We start from the raw sequence: 19581 nt of genomic DNA, 5'->3' as shown, positions 1-19581 counted from the left end.
TTTTCCACATCTACAAACTCAAAGGTTAGCTTGAATGTTCTCTAAGACCCTCTTAGCTTTATTAGTTCAGGATTTTTAAAAAATATTTTATTTATTTATTAATGAAAGACAGAGAGAGAGAGAGAGAGAGAGAGAGAGAGGCAGAGACACAGGCAGGGGGAGAAGCAGGCTCCATGCAGGGAGCCCGATGTGAGACTCGATCCCGGGGCTCCAGGATCACCCCCTGGGCTGAAGGTGGCACTAAACGGTGGAGCCACCCAGGTCTCCCAGTCCAGGATTTTTCAGGACAGTGTTATACCTAGTTCTTTCTATCGATTTAGGGTTTAATCTTGGTGCTCGGGCTTTCTAGTATGGGAACTCTTGAGGAGCCCTGAGCAGGTAAACTTTTCTTCTAGATCTGCTAACTTATCATTCTGCTTCATTGAGAACAGCTGCCAACTAAGGATCAACGATCAATTTTTTTTTTCTTTTAATGAGGGATGCCACCAGAAATAGTCCCAATTCATTGTCTTGCCCTGGGGTGTGCGGGCATTGGTCATGGAGCACTGCTGGGAAGCCCAGGTGAATGCACGGCTGACCTCCTCCTTCTGACTGAAGACTGTCAGCCTGCCGTTTCTGAGCGACAGAGATGCCCCCCCACTCCTGCAGCAAGATGAGCTCAGTTCGTCTTGTGCGGGGCCCTAGGAGACAGGAATGGCCTGTTGCTTCCTAAGAGACTTGGTCTCCCTCTGAGCAGCTAGAAATCCCGGGCTGGGCAACTGGGGGGCTGCCTGAAAGTCAAATGCGGCCCGTGTGAGTGACAACACGAGGCGGACCTCATTAGCTAGCACCGGCTGCTGGGGCCTGCTCAGAGCTCCCCAAGAGCAGGATGCAGCCAGGTGTCGGGCCGCGGGCTCAGATCAACTGGGCGCTGTCACTCCCACCAAACAGAACTCCTTACCTTGGAGTTCAGTTCCTCTGACAGTACATCCTGGAACAAGCGCGTTCTGAACCCCCCCATCCAGCCCCCAGCACAAGCTGTGCGTGAAGCCTCCGTGCACACCTGACTCGCATTTGAGTCCCAAATCCCCAGGATTTAGGAGCCAGACCGTGGGCCCTTTTAGTTCATCACGATCACCATCTACAAAGCGAGCGCATGATCCCCCACGCCAGGGCCTGGACCTGGGTGCGGCAGGCGAGTGCCTAGGGTGGCGAAATTTAAGGTGACACTCGCTGTCGGGGGCCCTGCAAGTGTGCGGTCAGCCCGAGAGTGAGTACCTCCCTAAACGTCGCCCTCTAGGTGCTTCACTTGCTCCACCCTTGTCCCTGCTCTGCCCCCACCCATTTCTGATCACGTGGCCCGTAGAGTGGCCTCCGGGGACAGAACAGAGGGTTTGGAATTAGGGAGCTTTAGGTTTGGGTCTTGGCTCCAGCTGGGAGGCCTCGAGTGAGATGTTTAACCCCTTGTGAAATGCTTAATTGGAGCCTCAGTTTCTTCTTCTGCAAAATGGGGCTCCTCACAGCTGATCCGTAGAGGAAGCTCCAGAAATGGTGGTGGGCAAGCAGTCTCCAGTAGGCAGATGAGAACAGGTGTCTCAGCCGGGTAGGCCGGTGCCATTCCGGTGGCTTTCTCCTGCTGGCCCCTGCTGCCCAGGTCACCCCTTCTCCCTTGCGTCCTTCTGTCCTCACTTCCCACCAGCCCCCACGGCCAGGAGGTGAACTGAACAGGATATTCCTCTGTTGTCACCTGCCCTACTGTCTTGGTGGGGTGGGGAGGTCAGACTGGTCAGGGTCACCTCCTCCCCCCAGCCCTATCCCATTGCCCAGAAGACAGCCCGGGGAGTCCTAGGGCGATGGTTTTCTCCTGAGATGTCAGATGCCTTTGGGTTTCACTTCAAGGGAGAGAGAGGCAGGTGGGTAGGGGGCTGCAGAGGGCCTGCGTTGTGTTTACTGATAAACCCAAATGTTTAATGAAGTGACCCAAGAGTTACATCATAGACTCAATCCTAGCCTTCCTTCCACCCCCCTCTGCAAGTCCCCGAATCGGTCCTCGTGCCCTGAAAACCCAGGGCCTGCCACTCACTGATGTTCTGGAGCCCCCTGCCAGGCCCCGGAGTCTGTACAGACAGGTGTTCCAGGTGGGCCAGGAGGGAAGACTGCAGGTGGGAATGTGGGAATGGGCGGCTCAGAACCAAATGTGCTTGCCCAGGTGGCTGTATATGGCCACCTCGAGGATCAGAGAGGGCTTGGCGAGTGCCTAGCCTCATCCTTTTTTTCCTTTTTAATTTTATTTATTTATTCGTGAGAGACACAGAGAGAGGCAGGGACACAGGCAGAGGGAGAAGCAGGTTCCATGCAGGGAGCCCGGCGTGGGACTCGATCCCGGGTCTCCAGGATCACACCCTGGGCTGAAGGTGGTGCTAAACCTCTGAGCCACCCAGGCTGCCCCTTGCAGGGTCTTTTGATGCACTTTGTGGGATTCATCTGGCTTGTGAGCAGAGGGTTGTCAGTGTTGTTACGTTTAGAACTGGCCAATCCCGGGCAAGACTAGAGCGGTGCTTCTGTTGCCAGTGCCCCAGGCCCGTAGAATTTCGTGTGAATCGTCCCAGTGTACTCCTCCCAGAGCCCTGTGAGGACTATGCTGTCGTTGTCGCCTGTTTGCAGATATGGACACTGAGACTCAGAGAAGTTAAGTCATTTCCCAAGTGGCCCAGCTCATAAGTGAGGGGGCTGGGATTTGAGCTCAGGCTCGTAGAATGGGATCCTGATCCCTAGCTCTTCCTTTACCCAGACATTTGATTGACAGATAAGTCCCATCCAGCCACAGTCCCCAAGTTCTGCTGATGTTACTTCCCAAATGTTTTTTTTGACTCTGGTCCCTTCCAGGAGGGAATCCAGGAGCATCCAGCATCCAGAATCCAGGAGCATCCTTTGACCGGCATTCAAGACCTCCCACGGTGTGGTCTCCCCCCCATGCTCCCAGGGCCCCCCAACACTCTTAGCCTCCACTCTATGCCATCCTAATAGTGGGTCGTCAGACTTTTGCTCTCACACCCCTGCCTCGCCTGCTTTCCTCCTCCACCTTCCACCTCCCCCCACCTCCCTCAAGCTGTCCTTGGCCTCTAGATCCAGCTCACATGTCATTTCCATGAATCTTTTAGGAAACTCCCAGTTGAGTAGTACAGCAGCCCCCCTGGACTTCACAGTGTCCTGGGTTCAGTGGCGTGGCCCATTATGCAGACATTGTCTCTAGGTCCCGAGTCCCTTCATCTTTGCGCATCAGACACCTGGCACAGCATCCAACTCATAGCAGGTCACAGCATCCAACTCATAGCAGGTCGTCAATAAATGCTTTTGAGCTTAACTGCATTGAGTGACCACCTATTACATAAACCAGGCTACACTGGTGGCTCATTAATCCACACAGCCTTTTTTTTTTAAGGTGTCATTGTGTCCAGTTTGCAGAGGCAGAAGCAGATCAGAGCACTTAGTAGCTTGTCCACGGTCTCAGAGTGACCCCTTGCTGGACGTGTGATTTCATTTGAACTTAGGTGTTTCTAAGATCATGCTCTTCTCACCTCGCCAGGCCGCCTCCCTTAGGGTGTCTGCATAAACAAGGATGGAAAGCTTAAGCCAAAAGATTTGTCTCTATTGGATTTGGGGTCCTCAAGTGGAGGCTGGGGTCGGAGTTAGGGTGGAAGGAGGCGCGCAGCTTCCTTCCCTGGGCAGTCGGCCCCTTGGCAGCGGAGCACCCCCCCCCCCCAGACTCTATTCCTGGCTCTCTCTGATCTTGGGTCCCAGTGCCTTCCCTGTGTCCCCAGCCCTGGGAGAATTGGGGGAAACTGCCCTGATGCCCTCCCTACAAGGCGCTTGTGTCGGAGGGGGGGGGCAGGCGATCCTCCACCTCCATGGATGCCCCTTGGGCCTGCGGGCCTGTCGTTGCACTCACTCTTCCCGATGCTGCTTCCAGGTGGTGTACTTCACAGCCACGTTCCCGTACGTCGTGCTCGTGATCCTCCTCATCCGCGGCGTTACCCTGCCCGGAGCCGGCGCTGGGATCTGGTACTTCATCACACCCAAGTGGGAGAAGCTCACGGATGCCACGGTGGGCTTATGCTTCCATTTGCAAGCGGGGAGGAGCCCCGCCCTGGGTCAGGCTCCCTGCCCCCTCACAAGGCCCGATAACCTCGGACCATTCTGTGCTCAGGGAGTCTTTAATGAGACCTGGGCACCTGGGGGGTCCTCTGATCCCTGGGGTGCTTGCCCCACGTGGTTGTCCTATATGCAGGTCCGCAGTGCAGGCTGAGATGAAGGACACAGTCCCCTTAACAGCCCCGGGCCACTCGCCGTCGCGCCACTCATCTGAGTTTTGCCGGGTGGACGGTAGCAGCACTCAGGCAAACCACAGCAGTGATCACGTAAAGGGCTGAGACACGTTTGCAGCCCCCCGGCCCCCCCAACACGGGCCAGCACACGCTTGTACTTGTGCTTTGCATATTCTGCTCGGGCTTGCCTTCCTTGAAAGTCCCCAGTCCCCAAACCTCCAAAGGAGGGGATTATTTAATAAGTGAATTTCCTCACCGTAAAGAAAAACTTGCTTTTCCAGAGCAAGCGAGGAATACGTAGCTTGGATTGGGCTTGACTGCACGTAACAGAAAGCCCCCAGCTGATGACAGTGTGGACAGGACAGTTTATTCCCCTCGTGTGCACTGAAGCGGCCGAGTGGCACAGAGTGCAGTGCTGGCCGGGTGGTCCACGGCGTCCCAGGCTCCCGTCTTTCCATCCTCAGTGACTCACTTCCACGCAGTTGCCAGAACTCCTGCCATCATATCAGCATTCCAGGTGGCACAGAGGGATGGGGAAAGAGGTGGAAACAGGTACCCCCCTCTCTTTGAGAAAGGAGAAACCCCGGAAGTCGCACATGACACTTGATTTTCACATCATTGGTCAGAAATTAAATCCTCTGGTTATCCTGTCCTCGCTGCACCTCCGCTGGGTGCTGGGAGACGGTCCTTTCGTGGGCCGAACGGGTGCCTTTACGTAGATCCACAGCTGTGTTACTAAGGAGCGTGGGACAATGGGACTGGCCAGCGCACACTGGAACTTTCTCTGTGCATATTATAAGCATTATTTTATTTTATTTTATTTTATTTTATTTTTTTTATTTTATTATTTTTTTCCTCTCAAGAATTTATTGAATAGATATAGAAAACACACACATGAAAACAGTGCAAACATTTTCACAAAATAGAACTATATCACAAATTGGCATAAAATGCTATGAGAATTGAGATTGAGAAATATAATTTTGACTGAAGGTATTAGGGAGTTTTTGGAGGAAGTGGCTTTTAAGCAAGGCCATCAAGAACGGATAAACTTGCTGACATTATATGGATTAAAATAATCATGTTCTAAATAGATTCTTACTTATAATAGCAAGGTCTCTGCCATTTTGAATTGTGCAGGCAGCTGGAAATGTCCATGCTTCTCAACTTTCTGTAGTGCAAGTATCTAACAGTGATTCAGAAAAATCAATGCTTTGGAAACTCTATAGCCAGCATCAGAAATTCTAAGTATTAAATGGGATGAATGAGTTCTTCCTTCTAACATGGGATATCATTTGTATAAGCACAATTTTAAATCTGGATTCAATCTATAAAAGTGATGGAAATTCTTTTTTTTTTTTTTAAAGCAGTCACTTTAAAAAAAATTTTTTAAAGATTTTATTTATTTATTCATGGAGACACACACAGAGAGAGAGAGAGAGGCAGAGACACAGGCAGAGGGAGAAGCAGGCTCCATGCAGGGAGCCCGATGTGGGACTCGATCCCGGGACCCCGGGATCCCTGAGCCGAAGGCAGACGCCCAACCGCTGAGCCCCCCGGGCGTCCCATTGATGGGCGATCTACTCTACGGATCACACAGATCTCTAGCCTAACCCCTGAGCGGCCTCTAGCTCTAAACCCTTAGGACAAGTAAGGGAAACCACGCAGGAAGCAAGGGACGTATCAGCCACGTTCAAGAAGGCCGTGCCCTGTGACATCCACGGCGCGTGGCACTCGCGGAGGCGAAGGGGGGGCTGCAGAACTTCTGATCTTTAATAGCAGCTGACGTCTGCGGGGATGTCAGGTTGAGCAGATACTTGTCTCGTGTCCGTGAGTGTGCTGGGCCGTGGCGGTGGTTCTGGGAGCGTGGGCAGTGGAGGCGGGGCTCCCCCCGAGCGCCCGGTTCCCCGCGCAGGGCGTAGAGGCCTGGAGCGGGGAGTTGGAGCCCCTGTCCCCTGGTTGGAAGGCAGTTGCCATCTCCCGGGTGATGTCCTGCCTTCCGGGCTCCCAGCACAAGCCAGTAAGTTGGTGCTGAAGCCATCTGCCCCCCGCCGACGGCCTTTCCTGGGGACATGATGTGGCGCTGGGCGGGGGACCTCCCCTGCCCGGGCCGGCCCCCTCCAGTGACCCTGGGTCTTCTCCCCTTTGGCCTCCCAGGTGTGGAAGGATGCGGCCACCCAGATTTTCTTCTCGCTGTCCGCTGCATGGGGAGGCCTGATCACTCTCTCTTCCTACAACAAATTCCACAACAACTGCTACAGGTATGCGGAGGCGCTTGGCACCCCAGGGCTCGGGAGCGGGGTGGGGATCTGGGGACAGGGCAACGGGCTGAGTCATCAGACACCCATGGCCACGCCGGCACCTGGTCCTGGGGTGCAGCCGGGAGGTTGCCACCTGCTAAGGCCGAGCCGCTGGCTCCTGGCGGCCTGGATCCCGCCTGCGCTGCTCTCTGGGACGCGTGGGCTGCGGGGCTCTTCACGGGATGCACCTGAGCCCTTGCAGGGGTTGCTGAGGCGCTGGCTGCATCCTGGGATTTGTGAGCTGTGGACGCAGCCCGAGGGTCACCCCTCAAGTACGGTCACTGTCCCTTGACAGATATGTTCCCACAGACCCCTGCAGGAAAGGCGGCAAGGTGCGGTGGGAAGGGGACTCCGCTGATGGATGTGTTAACTAATGGGAGGGTCAGTAGGCGACGTTGGGGCCTTGCACGGTGCCTGGGATGGGGTGGGCCCAGGAATCTCCATGTCCCGGTGGGATCCTCAGGAAATTCTGGTACATTTGGATGGTGTGATAGTAGACCAGGGGCTCTAGAGCCCCAACGAGCGCCACTTGGGAGGGCCTGGACAGCTCCCGGAGGAGGGGACACCTGAAAGTTGAGCACATGTATGGTGAACAATGAGAAAATAAGGTCCATTCTCCTGGTGAGCTGATTTAAAATAGAAAGGGAAGGAAGGAGGGAAGAAGGAAGGGAGGGAGGGAAAGACCGTAGGAAGGAAGAAGGAAGAGAGAGAAAGAGACAAGGGAAGGAAGGAAGCAAGCATGCCCAGGGCCAGATGGACTCGGATTTGAATTATGGCTTCACCATTTACTAGAACTCAAGACCTGGGCATGATACTTCTCTGAGCCTCTTTCCTCTCATCTATAAAATGCCTATAATAATGTTTTCTAGAGAGATAAAAGCTGATGTACGCACAGATCACACAGCAGCGTTTCACACATAATAGGCACTCAGTAAGTGGCAGCTGCCATTATTATTATTATTATTATTATTATTATCATCATCATTTTCTAACAATGCATGAGCTATTTTGTGAGCCAAGAGGACTAGATTATAGTTTAGCTGTGACCTGAGTGGCTGGGGTGGCTCCATAAGGGTGAGATGTCTACGGGGCCAGATTCCAGCAGGTGCAGGGCAGGTGGGAGTGTACTTCAGGGAGCAGGAACGGTGAGAGGTGGGCCCGAGTGGGAAAGTGATGGGGATGTGGGGTGGGAGCAGGTCCGGGGACCGGATCGGAAGCTGTGTGTGCGCAGGAGGCTGGAAGGCAAGGGGCCTGAGCGCGGCTGGGGGCAGCTTGGAGAGAGCCCGCGTATTAGCTTGCGAGCGCTGCTGTAACGAAGACCGCAGAGCGTGGGGCCTACACAACGGGAATTAACTTTCTCACGGTCCTGGAGGCTGGAAGGCCAAGATCGGGGTGCTGGCAGGGTTGATTTCTTCTGAGGCTTCTCTCTTTGATATTTATGGCCGTCACCTCCCCGCATCTCCACGTGGTCTTCCCTCTGTGTGTATCTACATTCTAATCTCCTCTTCTTGTGAGGGCACCAGTCATGTTGGATCAGGTCCTGATGACTTCCTTTTAACTGAATTCCCTGTAGAGAGACCCTATTTCCAAATACAGTCATATTCTGAAGAACTGGGGGTTAGAGTTCAACACGGATAGAGTCCGGGAGCACACAGTTGAGCCCGTAGCAGCTGGCGTGCCAGCTAGGGCGTGTGAACTTCTTTGGTCACAGCTGCTTATTAATTTATGACCCGAGAACTGGCCCGGAAGCCGTCCGAGGGCAGTGCGCTTAGGACTCTGCACTTTGGTAGAAGGGAGCCTCTGCGGTTTGGCAGAAGGAGCACGGGGCTGAGGCAGGGAGTCTGGATTCAAATCCTGACCCATTAGTGAACCCATTTCTTCCTCCCGGTGCCTCAGTGTCCTCATCAGTAAACTAAAGGCCCAGACAAGGTGGGCTGTTTGCTGAGCACTGTGCTGGGCGGGCATCGTCTGGTCCTGTCCTGACAACCTGTGAGGAAGGTGGGGTCATTGCCACCACTTAAAATGGCAGTGGAGAGAAGGTCCTACCGCCATCCGGTAGGAGGATCAGGATTTGAATTGTCTCTGAGGCTCCATGTGGCTTGACCTGTCTCCTGAGTCTAGGCTGGCTGGGCGCAGCCTGGGGACTGTATTACCAATAGAGGGCCCGTCTCACCTGCCTCACCCCCCTGCGCTTCGTGTGCTCCTGTCCTCAAGCCTGGGTGGCATTTCACGGTCCTACTGCCTTCTCTTCTCTGATACATGGTCCGGGCTGGAGTCCTCGAAAGGCCCCATCCCATCCCTTCCCGCTCTGCTGGACAGTCTTGCCTCTGCCACTTGGGAGAGCAGAGCCCTGGCTGGAGAGCTCGTGGAGCTAGAGCTCTGACCCAGAGGCCTGGAACAGGGCGGTCAGGAGAAATGTTTTGGAGCTTTTTGGTCAGGACTTTCCAGCCTATCATGAAAACATGTTTAGAAATGGACATGTACGCGCATACGCATGTGCAAACCACACACGGGCCACGTTTATGCGTCCTGCCCGTTGTCCCTTCCTGCTCACAGAGCACACCTAATGGCCTACTCTTGTCTCTTCCTCCCCAGGGACACCCTAATTGTAACCTGCACCAACAGTGCCACGAGCATCTTTGCCGGTTTTGTCATCTTCTCGGTGATTGGCTTCATGGCCAACGAACGCAAAGTCAACATTGAGAACGTGGCAGACCAAGGTACGGTCACCTCACGGGCTCCTGACCTATGCCATCTTGGGAAGCTGGCCTTCTGGAATCGGAGGGGTGGTGGGACAGCCAGGCCCCCTGTGTGGGGAGGCTCGGACGAGCTTGAGCTGGAAGCTCAGGCAGGGCTAGAGCCGCCGGGTCCTCACCAGGAGCGAGGCCATAAGAGCCCAGTCCTGCAGCCCTCTCCCCTGCCTTGTCTTCTCTTTCCTCTCTTACTTCAGCTCCAGCCCGAATAAGTCAGATCTATAGCTGTTCCGCCTGATGGGGACAGATAGAGTCGTCTTCAGGCAGCCTGGTGCCCCTGGAGCTGGTGTGGGCACAGCCTGCTGCAGGGTGGCCTTCCTTGCACAGAGCTCAGGACAAACCCAGAGCTCACGCTCAGCAGGAGCACTGACTTCAGAGCAGCCTTTTCCTGACAAGGCTTTTTCTGCGTGCTCTCTGGGCCTCCTGCTTGGTTAGCAGTGCAGACCTGCATCCCCCGCCCCCCCCAGTGGGTGGAAAGGTTGGCTGGTGGTGGTGGGAGGGAAGTAGAATAAATGTTGACTTCCTATCCAAGGCTTCCATATACTTCTATATGGAACACTCCTGTGTTGAATATATATATATGTATATTTAGGATTTTATTTATTTATTCATGAGAGACACACACAGAGAGAGGCAGGACACAGGCAGAGGGAGAAGTAGGCTCCCTGTGGGGAACCCGATGGGGGCACACCCCCTAGGGAACCCCAGGATCACACCCCGAGCCGAAGGCAGACGCTCAACCACTGAGCCACCAGACGTCCCCGAGGGTTCCCGATATTAACAGCCAACATTTGTGTGGTGCTTCCGAGTTTACAGAGAGCTTTCGTTTTTATCTCAGTCTGTATTTCCAGCACAGCATTTTGTAGGTCGGGTTTAATATTCTTAAGTCTTCTTTTACTTCCACCCAGCCTGACTCCAGAAGGATTTGGGTGTCTGCGAGGTTTCCATGGTTGACGGATTTCATTGTGGCTCTTGCCTGTTATTATGATCCTTCTCTAATGAGGGGTTTGTGGGATGCCTCAGGGTTGGGACCGTGCCAGGGACTGTGGGCACCTGACAGTCCACGGTGTGTCCCTGTGAGCAGCTTCTCTGTGCCGTTACCTTCACTTACGGAGCTCACTGCAATGCTCAGATCGTGGCTCGGATGCCAGCACCCGAGGGAAGGAAGTCCTAGAAATGTCACCTTCTTGGTGGGCTGCTGGCTCTCTGCTGGCTCCCCAGGGATAATTAATTATGGCTTCAGCGGTGCTGCTGGTGCACAGCGGGCCTCAAAGAGTTAAGAGCTGGCGTGTTCCAGGGGGGTAATTACCTCTCCCTGGAAAGAGTGTTAAACCCCCAGGGAGGTTTGCTTCTGCAGCAGGGCATTAAATTGGAGCTGCTGAGTGGACGCCCCTGCCTGGCTGTGAATGCTCAGCTCCCTGGGGAGCAAGGGAGGCCGGGGCGGGGAGAGAAGGCCTCCCCTTCAGGGGTGCCTCGGCCACCCCAGCTGCCCTCGTCTCCCCCTGGCAGGCCGCACAGCTACAGCAGGGAGGTCCTTCCCAGCAGGTCTGATGTGCTTGTGATGTCGGTGACCTTCCCGAGCTCAGGGTGCGCTAGTAGTGGCTGTGCTGCGGGCTTGCGTGGAATGAAGTCTCTGAGCTCCCCCTCCCTGCCCCGGGAAAGGGGCTTGGGGTGGGGGGTGTCACACTTTGCTAAAACCCAGACAGAATTTTGTTTTTCGTTTACAAAAGCAAGACAAAGACTCGCCTGTTTCTTTCTGCAACGTCCCCTTTCCAGATACTTTTCACTTCCTCTGATTTAAAGAGCGAGAAGACTGCTTCTTACAGGTACTAACGTTGTGTTAGTGTCTGGCGATGTGGGGTCACCAGCTCGGGGACGGGGGACCTCGTTCCCCGTGGGGGCAGCTATCCCCGTTCCTCTGAGTTTCCCTGCATTCTTCAATGCTATTTGCAGGACGCCTGATTTTCTCGGGATGGAGATTCGGGGGTGGGGGGCTGCGGTCAGCACCCCCTCCTCCTTGCCGGGCAGCGCTGGCTCGCAGACATTCTGTATGGTATTTGCTGATCCAGCATTAGTGACTGTGTTTCGGTCTTTAGTCCAAGACAGGGTCTCTGGAAGGACCCAGCGCTGTTCTATTTCATTTACCAGCCCCCGCTGAGGCATTCTTGTCAGTCATTACTCCAGCTCTCAGGCAGTTTTAGGGGGGGTGAGGATGGGATTGGTGGGGACGCCAGGCTGCCCTCCGCTTTTACCATGAGCGTAGGGAAGGGGGCACGCTCTGCTCAGTCATCTGCCCCAGAGAAGCACCTTTCGGGGAAGTCAGCCCTCAGGGTCCCCTTCCGACCACCTGCCTTGCTGCCTGTGCAGCCGAGACTCATGGTCCGAATCCGAATCCAATGGGAAGCTCTGCGGGCAGCAGAAATGCTCATCGACCGTCAGGAAGCCTGGGTTAGACCACAGTAGGTGCACACAGATGTGCGTGTTGGCTTGGGAGTTCCCAGGCCCAGGTCCCCAGTGGTTCAAAGACGCTGCTGGTGAACACGAGCACTCTGGACAGGGGCCGACCGTCCGTCCGCCTGCCGTCTGTCTGTCACCTGGATGCCAGGCCTTCCTCCCCAAAGCGCAGGGGTCCAGGCAGCGTATCCTCTGAGAACTTTCCCATTTGTGAGAGGCTTCACGGCAGAGTGACCTGGCACACTGTGCGGGGACCGTGACGGCCTGCGTTGGCCAGAGCCCCGGGTGTGACCTGGGGTCAAGGACCGCAGAGACCTCTGTCCAAATTGCTGGCGTAGCCGAACCTCTCGTGGGAAGCGTGTTAGTCTCTGTTCCCTGAGTTCTCACTTTTGTTCTGAGCCCTTTATTTGCATCAATACGTTCTGTTCTCCCAGAAGCACCATGAGGGTAGGTCCCACTGTCCCCACTGCAGAGGCTTGGAGCCTGCCCTCCAGCCCCCGGGCGATCCTCACGCTGCCTCCCAGGTGGAGAGGAGGCCAATGGGACTGGGCCTCTAGGACATATGGGCCTCCTCTGGGGAAAGCTCTGCGGGCACCTACTCAATCCACTTTTCCAGTTAAGGAATGAAACTGAACTGTACAAAGTCATATAAAACTATAAAAATTTTAAAAGTCCACTGCCCAGTCGTCTTAGATGGACTGAGTTTGCTGGAAATGATGCCTTCACCCCCATACTTCAGGGAGGCAGATGGAATGGAAGCAGACTGAATATTCTGAAATCATTCCCTGCCCCCTGCAAAGGCAGTGAAGCCCACAGGGCCCGATCCTGGTAAAGCAATCAATGGGGTCCGCAGGTAGTGGCCGTTTCAAGACCTTCCTGTCCGCTTTATGGGCCCAGCTGTCGCCCGAGCCCTGAACTGGATTCCTCGGTGTTCTGCACTGGAGACCTGTTTTGAACTGTAGTTTAATACAGACTTCCCTGGTTCACGTGGGGAGCCTTCAGAGGCCGGCGGTACCGTCTGTTCAATCCGCGCATAAAGCGGGGCCATCTCAGGCATTCAAGGCTTTATATTTTAAATACCCCAAGGCCCTCGGCAGCCTTCAGAACTAACAACCTGATAAATTCCAGTTTAAAAAAGTGCTGTTATGCTTGAGTCATAAAAGCTCCAGGTGCTGCAGGAGCTGGTTTCCAGACGTGCGCTGGCTGCGGATTAGCCCGGCTTTGGCCTGTCTCTGCCCATTGTCATTTCCTTTTCTGTTTACGAGGAAATGTGTGACTGCTGGGTCTTTAGCCACCGTGGGTCACAGTAGTCTTCCCGGTGAGGCTGTGAGGCAGAGGGGAGCGGCGGGCAGGCTTTATGAGGGCAGAGGAACAGCCGCCCACACACCCTCTGCCAAGACCACATGTCGTCCTTGCGGACACGTCTGACTCAGAGCTGCTGATTTCCAAGTTCGTTGTCCAGTCGTAGTAACAGTGAATATTCCGTGAGGGCTGGTGACATGTGAGATGTTGGTCTCGTCACTCTGCCCACGGTCTCTTGTTTGTTCCTCGTGACCCCCCGTGAGGCACTATTGCTAGTCCCATTTTGCAGATGGGCAAAATTAAGGCCTATAGAGATGAGATATCTTGTCTAGGGTTGCATAGCCATTGGCCATGGAGTCTGCATTTGGACCTGGATCTGTCTGCCCCTTAGCGTCCGGACTCTCTCCACCTTTCCACGGGCCTCGCAGCCCCTTCTCCCCAACTGATTACCCGCCGATCCTTAGCCCCATCTTTAACAAGCCTTTATAGGGCAAGATAATTAAGGTGGTAGATGGATTCATGATTTTTGCAAAAGGCTTTTCCTGGAGGGCTGAATAGGGAGGAAATGATGTCAATCTGGGTGTGGTCTAACCTGTGGAGCTGGAGTTCTCGGCACTCTTGACCTTTGGGCTGGATAATTCTTTTTCGTGGGGACGGTCCTGGGCATTGCACCCCTGGCCTCTGCCCACTAGGTGTCAGTCATCACTTGCCTCCCACCTCCAACCCCAGGAATGAGAGTCAAAAATGTCTCTGGATATTGCCCAGTGTCCCCTGGGTAGGGGTGGAGGCCTAAACTCACCCTTGGATGAGAATCACCATTCTACAGGGTAATGATTATATGCGCCCCCAACTCATCAACACAAAGGTGAGGGGTTTTGTGGTATATGCATGGGACACAGCCTGGCCTTGGACTGAATCTCTGCTTTGGCACTAGTTTTGTCTCCCCTCTGAGGTCCCTGAGGTGTGGACCTGATTCCCCTGATCCTTCCCTTCAAGGAACTTGGGGTCTACCTGGGGAATGGAAGGAGATGAGGGAAAATAACCACCGATGGAAGCAGCACATAATATGTCTGTGGAGAGGCCCCTGTGGGCTTCCAGGAAGAGGGGGCCTGGAGCTGGGCCCGGCTGCAATCATCCCTCTTTTTCCTTTCAGGACCAGGCATTGCATTTGTGGTTTACCCTGAAGCCCTAACCAGGCTGCCCCTCTCTCCATTCTGGGCCATCATCTTTTTCCTGATGCTCCTCACTCTTGGACTTGACACCATGGTGAGCCCCTTCCCTTCTCCCGACGATGCCTGCCTGCGGCTCCTCCTGAAGACCCTCTCTCCTGGGCCCTGCCTCCAGCCTGTGACAGGGGTGGGCTCGGGGGTCCCCGAATGCTTCCAGAGGGATATAGGATGGTGAGGTGCCTGCCCAGGGCTCAGGATAGCTTTGTATTTGTGGGTGATCCATGGGATGGTGCAAAGAAGCCGTCCTGTCTCCCTCCCTCCACCCTCCGTGCAGGTGTCAGTGTGTGTACTTCCTGCTTTGGTGTCGTTTTGCCGATGCAGATTCTGTGGGGCTGGATCAGGGACAAAAATATGAGGTCGATTTTAGGAAGATTGCCCGGGGGGCCGAGACTGCCACAAATCCTGCTGACAGGCACTCGGAGTTCAGTGGTTGGGTGCATACAGGGTTTTTCCTCAAGCAGAAGATCAAATTCGAGGTAAACGGGAGGAAAGGAATTTACATCTCATGAATACAAAGTGAAGCTTGGAATGTCCTGATGGATGAGTGTGAGTGCAGTCTCTGGGGGCTGGAGGGGCAGCTTCTCAAGCTCACGTCCTCTTGGATCCCCATTGCTGGCCTTGTGGGTTGGACCCCAACAAAGCCCTTTAGAGCCATCAGGGGAATGTGGGCCTAAGAACCAAATCTAATACACTTACAGCTTTCCCTGGTGGGAAACACAAAGGGCTTGGGGAAGCTTTGGGGTTGGGTGGCTTGTCTCAGCGGCTCCTTTCCTGGCCCTGTTCCAGTTTGCCACCATCGAGACCATCGTGACCTCCATCTCGGACGAGTTCCCCAAGTACCTGCGCACACACAAGCCGGTCTTCACTCTGGGCTGCTGCATTTGTTTCTTCATCATGGGCTTCCCAATGATCACTCAGGTGAGCAGCCCGACTGGCCACAGGCTTGGGGACGGGTCCTGCGGGGGCCCGAAGGCTCATCTGTCCTTTCACCCTCCGCTCTCCGACTCATAACGGTAGCCAGTCTCTGCCATTTCTGTGTAGACCGCACCAGGCCATTAGGGATTTTGTGCACAGATGGAAACATGTCGCCTTGGCTGCTGGTGTTACTTGTAGCATCTTCATAATTGAGATGTAGCTTTCTTGAGCCAACAAGGCAGGTGTGTCCTCCTTTAGGAAAATATGACACGACGATCCAAATTTACTGACCAGAGAAATTCCCAGTTGATTACTCGTTCGACATGGGAGTCTAACAGCTATGGGTTTCCTTCTAAGTCCTGAGTGTCTTGGTAAATTGTTAGCTCCCTCAGCATCTATATTGCTTTTGCTCTCTCTGTGACCTTGAGCAAGGCACCACTGCGGACCTTGGTTTCTCCATCCGTGAAACGATGAAGTGGAATAAGAGGGTCTCTAAGCCTCATCTGTTGTAGAGAGACATAAATAGCAAAGTAAAGATGCAGGGGGATGTGTGAGGAATGCTCAGCAGCACCTAAAGGTCATGTGAAGGTGAGTCAATGCAGACTTATGGGTAGAAATGATGGTCTATTGCTTAAGGCAGAAATGAAGCCCTTTGCCTGCTTTTACCTACACATCCTCAGATGTTGACCTTTGCCTTTTAAGGGTGAGATGTTAGATCACTTTTCTGTGTTTGTTCTATTGATCGACTCAGAGTCTCTTGAGGGCCTGATTTGCTAACATGGCCAGGCCTCCAGCCTGCGTACTGGACCAGGTGTAGGTTACTACTGTGAAGAGGAGGGGAGATCCTTTGACTCTTTGCTTGCACCTGACTTTCCCCAGCATGTAAGGATTGGCGGTTCACAGCGGGAAGAGCCTGGATCCATGCCCACTGGTGTTGTTTCTCTTTCCTACCAGGGCGGAATTTATATGTTTCAGCTTGTGGACACATACGCTGCATCCTACGCCCTCGTCATCATTGCCATTTTTGAGCTCGTGGGGATCTCCTACGTGTACGGTAAGGGGACCGCCACACGGGCTGCCAAGGAGAGCTGAGTGGCATTAGGCATCCATGGCGAGTAGGTTTTCCATATTTACCAAGATAACAAAAGGGTTTAATTGCAGTGATTTAGGAGCCATAAGAGAGCTGTACCTTTATTTTCAAACTTGCCTCTAGACCACTGTGAACTGAATTTATTTGAGAAGCAAAAGGTGGCTGATGGTGAAACCCAGAAACCTCTTTTTGTTTCAGAAACTCCTAGGACGGGGCCTTGGGTATGGTCTGGCTGTGTACAGTTAAGATCTGGGGGCAGGGCCAGATCAGGGAGGAGGAAGGCTGCTTTGCGGGTGTGAAATTATCTCCTGGTCTTGCTGGTGGCAGTCCCTGTGTAGCTTGAGTGAGGAGTGGTCCCCAGATACTGTAATGAGAAACGAGATCGCCAGGCTCATAAGATCCTTAGGACACCTTATCGTAGAAGTCTGAGGCAAGAGGGCCATCCCAGCTTCTCCCAGGAATAAACTTCTAGTTTCCTTACAGTTTAGTCGGTCCTCTCATCACCATAGACACCTGCATCCCAAAATTTGTGGGGCTGTTATCAAGAACAATAGGAAGGTGAGACAGCCGATGCCATTTTGCTCCTTATGTGGAGGTGCTCGTGCTTGGTGGGGTCTCACTGGGTGATCTCGCGAAGCCCGTGTGTGCACACTGCCGGTCACACAAGCACGCCCTACTGAGTTCAAGATGCTAATGTGACTCCTCTGTGCCTGGAAGTGTCAGGACCATGCCCAGACTAAGGCCTCCCCAGGATAGTTAAGGTCTCCATAGCAAACCCCAGGAAGGTGAAAAATGCCAGTTTAGACTATCTATTTGTTTTTTTTTTAATTTTTATTTATTTATGATAGTCACAGAGAGAGAGAGAGGCAGAGACACAGGCAGAGGGAGAAGCAGGCTCCATGCACCGGGAGCCCGACGTGGGATTCGATCCCGGGTCTCCAGGATCGCGCCCTGGGCCAAAGGCAGGCGCTAAACCACTGCGCCACCCAGGGATCCCTAGACTATCTATTTGTATGGCAGCACCAAAAAAAGATAGCAACATGTTCTAAGCTAAGAAGAAATGCAGGATATCGCTTGGAATATAGGATATGCATAAAGGACAAACGCCCAGAGGAAGAGGGGTTGGGCCAGAGGGCTCTATCGAGCTCCTCCTTTGAAGCTGGCATCCTTGGTGGGAACATCTTGCTTTTTAATGTAAAGTTTCTTTTGGAAACTTAGCCCCTCATGGGGTCACCAGGTGGTCTGCTGGCAAAGTCAGGACAGCATTTCATTTGCAGTCCTGGCCAAGTGCAGCTGGCTGTCGTGACCTCCTCTGCTTGCTCTCCGTGTCCTCGCTGCTAATTGCCACAAACGGCACACTTGTACAATCCTGTTCTAAAAACAGGGCTGCCCCGGTGTGGATTGCAAGCATCATTAAAAATAGAAACCTTTAAAATTTTCTGTTTTTAGAAGTGAATTTGCACACATCCCCCACTTTTAAGTCTGGTAGTAGATTTCTCGGTTCTGAAGGGAAAAAAAAATAAATCTTGGGTGCTTTAGTCGTTGAGCTGTGCTGTTTTTCCGGGGACCGTCCAGGAAATTGCCTGGACTCCCAAGAGAGCAGGTGCTGGGCAACCTCCAGAACCAGGCTGACTCTGTGCTGAGCTCAGGGTGAGCGCAGGAAGTGGGTGTGAACCTCTGATTTGGACCTGGATCGAATTTTCAGAAGTGAATCTTAGAAGAAATATTTGAAATAGACTAACACAGTTGCTAGAGAGGAAAGGAAAAGCCTGAACATGCATTTAATTTATACTCCAGAGGCTGATGCATTCTTTCCTGAGAGGATGAGGCCCAAACTAGTGCCAGGTCAGTGTTGGACCGTTGAACATTGGCTTGTGAGGGATGAAAATGAACCTGACTCATTCGATGCTCTCCTTTCCTGGCTGGCTTATAAAATAAGCAAGGGAATGGCAGAGATTTGTGTTTTCTTCTCGGTTCTAGTAATCTCTAGACTCTAGATTCCAGAGGATGCCATTCAAACATTTAAAATAGAGGGGGTACAGTTTGCAGGTTTTATCTTTGGATTGAAATAGCTGATTTGGGTTCTCCGGTCCGCATGCGTCAAAGGCCGATATCTGGGTTTGAGGGATCTGGCTTGAAAAGTGTCTGATGTAGGCACGATCCGTTTAAGAGACTTTTACCTAAAGTAGAGTCACTTGGGAAAAATGATTTGCATTTTCCTGGAGCCCATCACCTTCTGGCGGGAGGGACCCTGTGCTGCGCCTCCACAGAGACCTCCTGCCTGCCACCTGCTCGGCTCTAGGTGGTGCATTTCCCCCAAGTTGGGATGTTGTTAAATTGTCTTGCCCTGTTTTCAGAGCAGTGACTCGGTTTCGCATCCCACCCCCCAGACCATCTTTCTCCACATTCCCACGAAGGATGTTAGATTCACACCAGGCAGTGGCTTTTATGCGATGGAATACGTCATTCTTCAATGTTTGTTGCCCATCCTGCAGGCCGAACTCACCCAGGCTTTTGTAGTGAAAAACAAAACAAAACAGTCTCTCCAGAACTCGACACACACTAAATTTTGTTGCTCCTGAACTTCCTGCTTGTACTCCATCTTCACGTATGCCCTTAACTGAAATTGCGCTGTCTACCCCTCACCCAGGGTGCAAAGTCCCCCAGCAGCTTTTGCGAGGCCTCAGCAAACATTGCGAATGCCAGGCTTCAGTCCGTTAATAACACACACAGGTAAATGTGTGTGAGTAAATGAACAAGTATTTATTTGGTGCTTACTGTATGCCCTGGGTGCTCCCAGGAAGCTGAGAGGTACACTCAGGCACCTCGCCAGCTGCCTACCAAAGCCACTTCATGCTTAACGTCTAGGACTATGCCGTGCACCCCTGGTTAGGAGTGTGTGTGCTGCCCAGAGATAAAGAAGGGCCGGAGTAGCCAGGAGAACCTCAAGAAGGTAGCATCTCAGAGATAGAAGGATAGAAAAGTCAATGAGACGTAGTCAATGTTGAATTTAGTACTAACCAAGGTGAAGAAAACCTGAGCCAACACGTAGGGTTTGGGCCCTGAGGGATGGGGCCTTCATGTTAACTATAAATGAATTATTTGAGGCGCGAGAGCCCTCATTGGTGGGACCTGGTGCAAAGTGAAAATGTACTAAGAATTTCAAGACAGCAACAAAAGACCATTCATCCAGGGGCAGCACCCTTCTGAGCCCAGGGCTGGGTACAGGTGCAC

At 53.2% G+C, this 19581-nt stretch overlaps 1 protein-coding gene across 1 annotated transcript in view; it reads left to right on the top strand.

Moving 5' to 3' along the window:
- Positions 1-19581, top strand: part of SLC6A5 (solute carrier family 6 member 5) — a 55889-nt gene that overhangs the window by 21872 nt on the left and 14436 nt on the right. The window contains exons 7-12 of the mRNA XM_072793774.1: positions 3950-4084; positions 6462-6565; positions 9200-9324; positions 14267-14379; positions 15129-15260; positions 16212-16311. Of these exons, the coding sequence (XP_072649875.1) occupies positions 3950-4084; positions 6462-6565; positions 9200-9324; positions 14267-14379; positions 15129-15260; positions 16212-16311 (709 nt within the window). The remainder of the gene's footprint in view (positions 1-3949; positions 4085-6461; positions 6566-9199; positions 9325-14266; positions 14380-15128; positions 15261-16211; positions 16312-19581) is intronic.

The sequence above is a fragment of the Canis lupus genome, chromosome 23 (genome assembly GCF_048164855.1).
Source record: "Canis lupus baileyi chromosome 23, mCanLup2.hap1, whole genome shotgun sequence".
Lineage (NCBI taxonomy): Eukaryota > Metazoa > Chordata > Mammalia > Carnivora > Canidae > Canis > Canis lupus.
The sequence above is the reverse complement of the archived record's forward strand: the minus strand, read 5'-3'. Positions and strand labels throughout refer to the sequence as shown.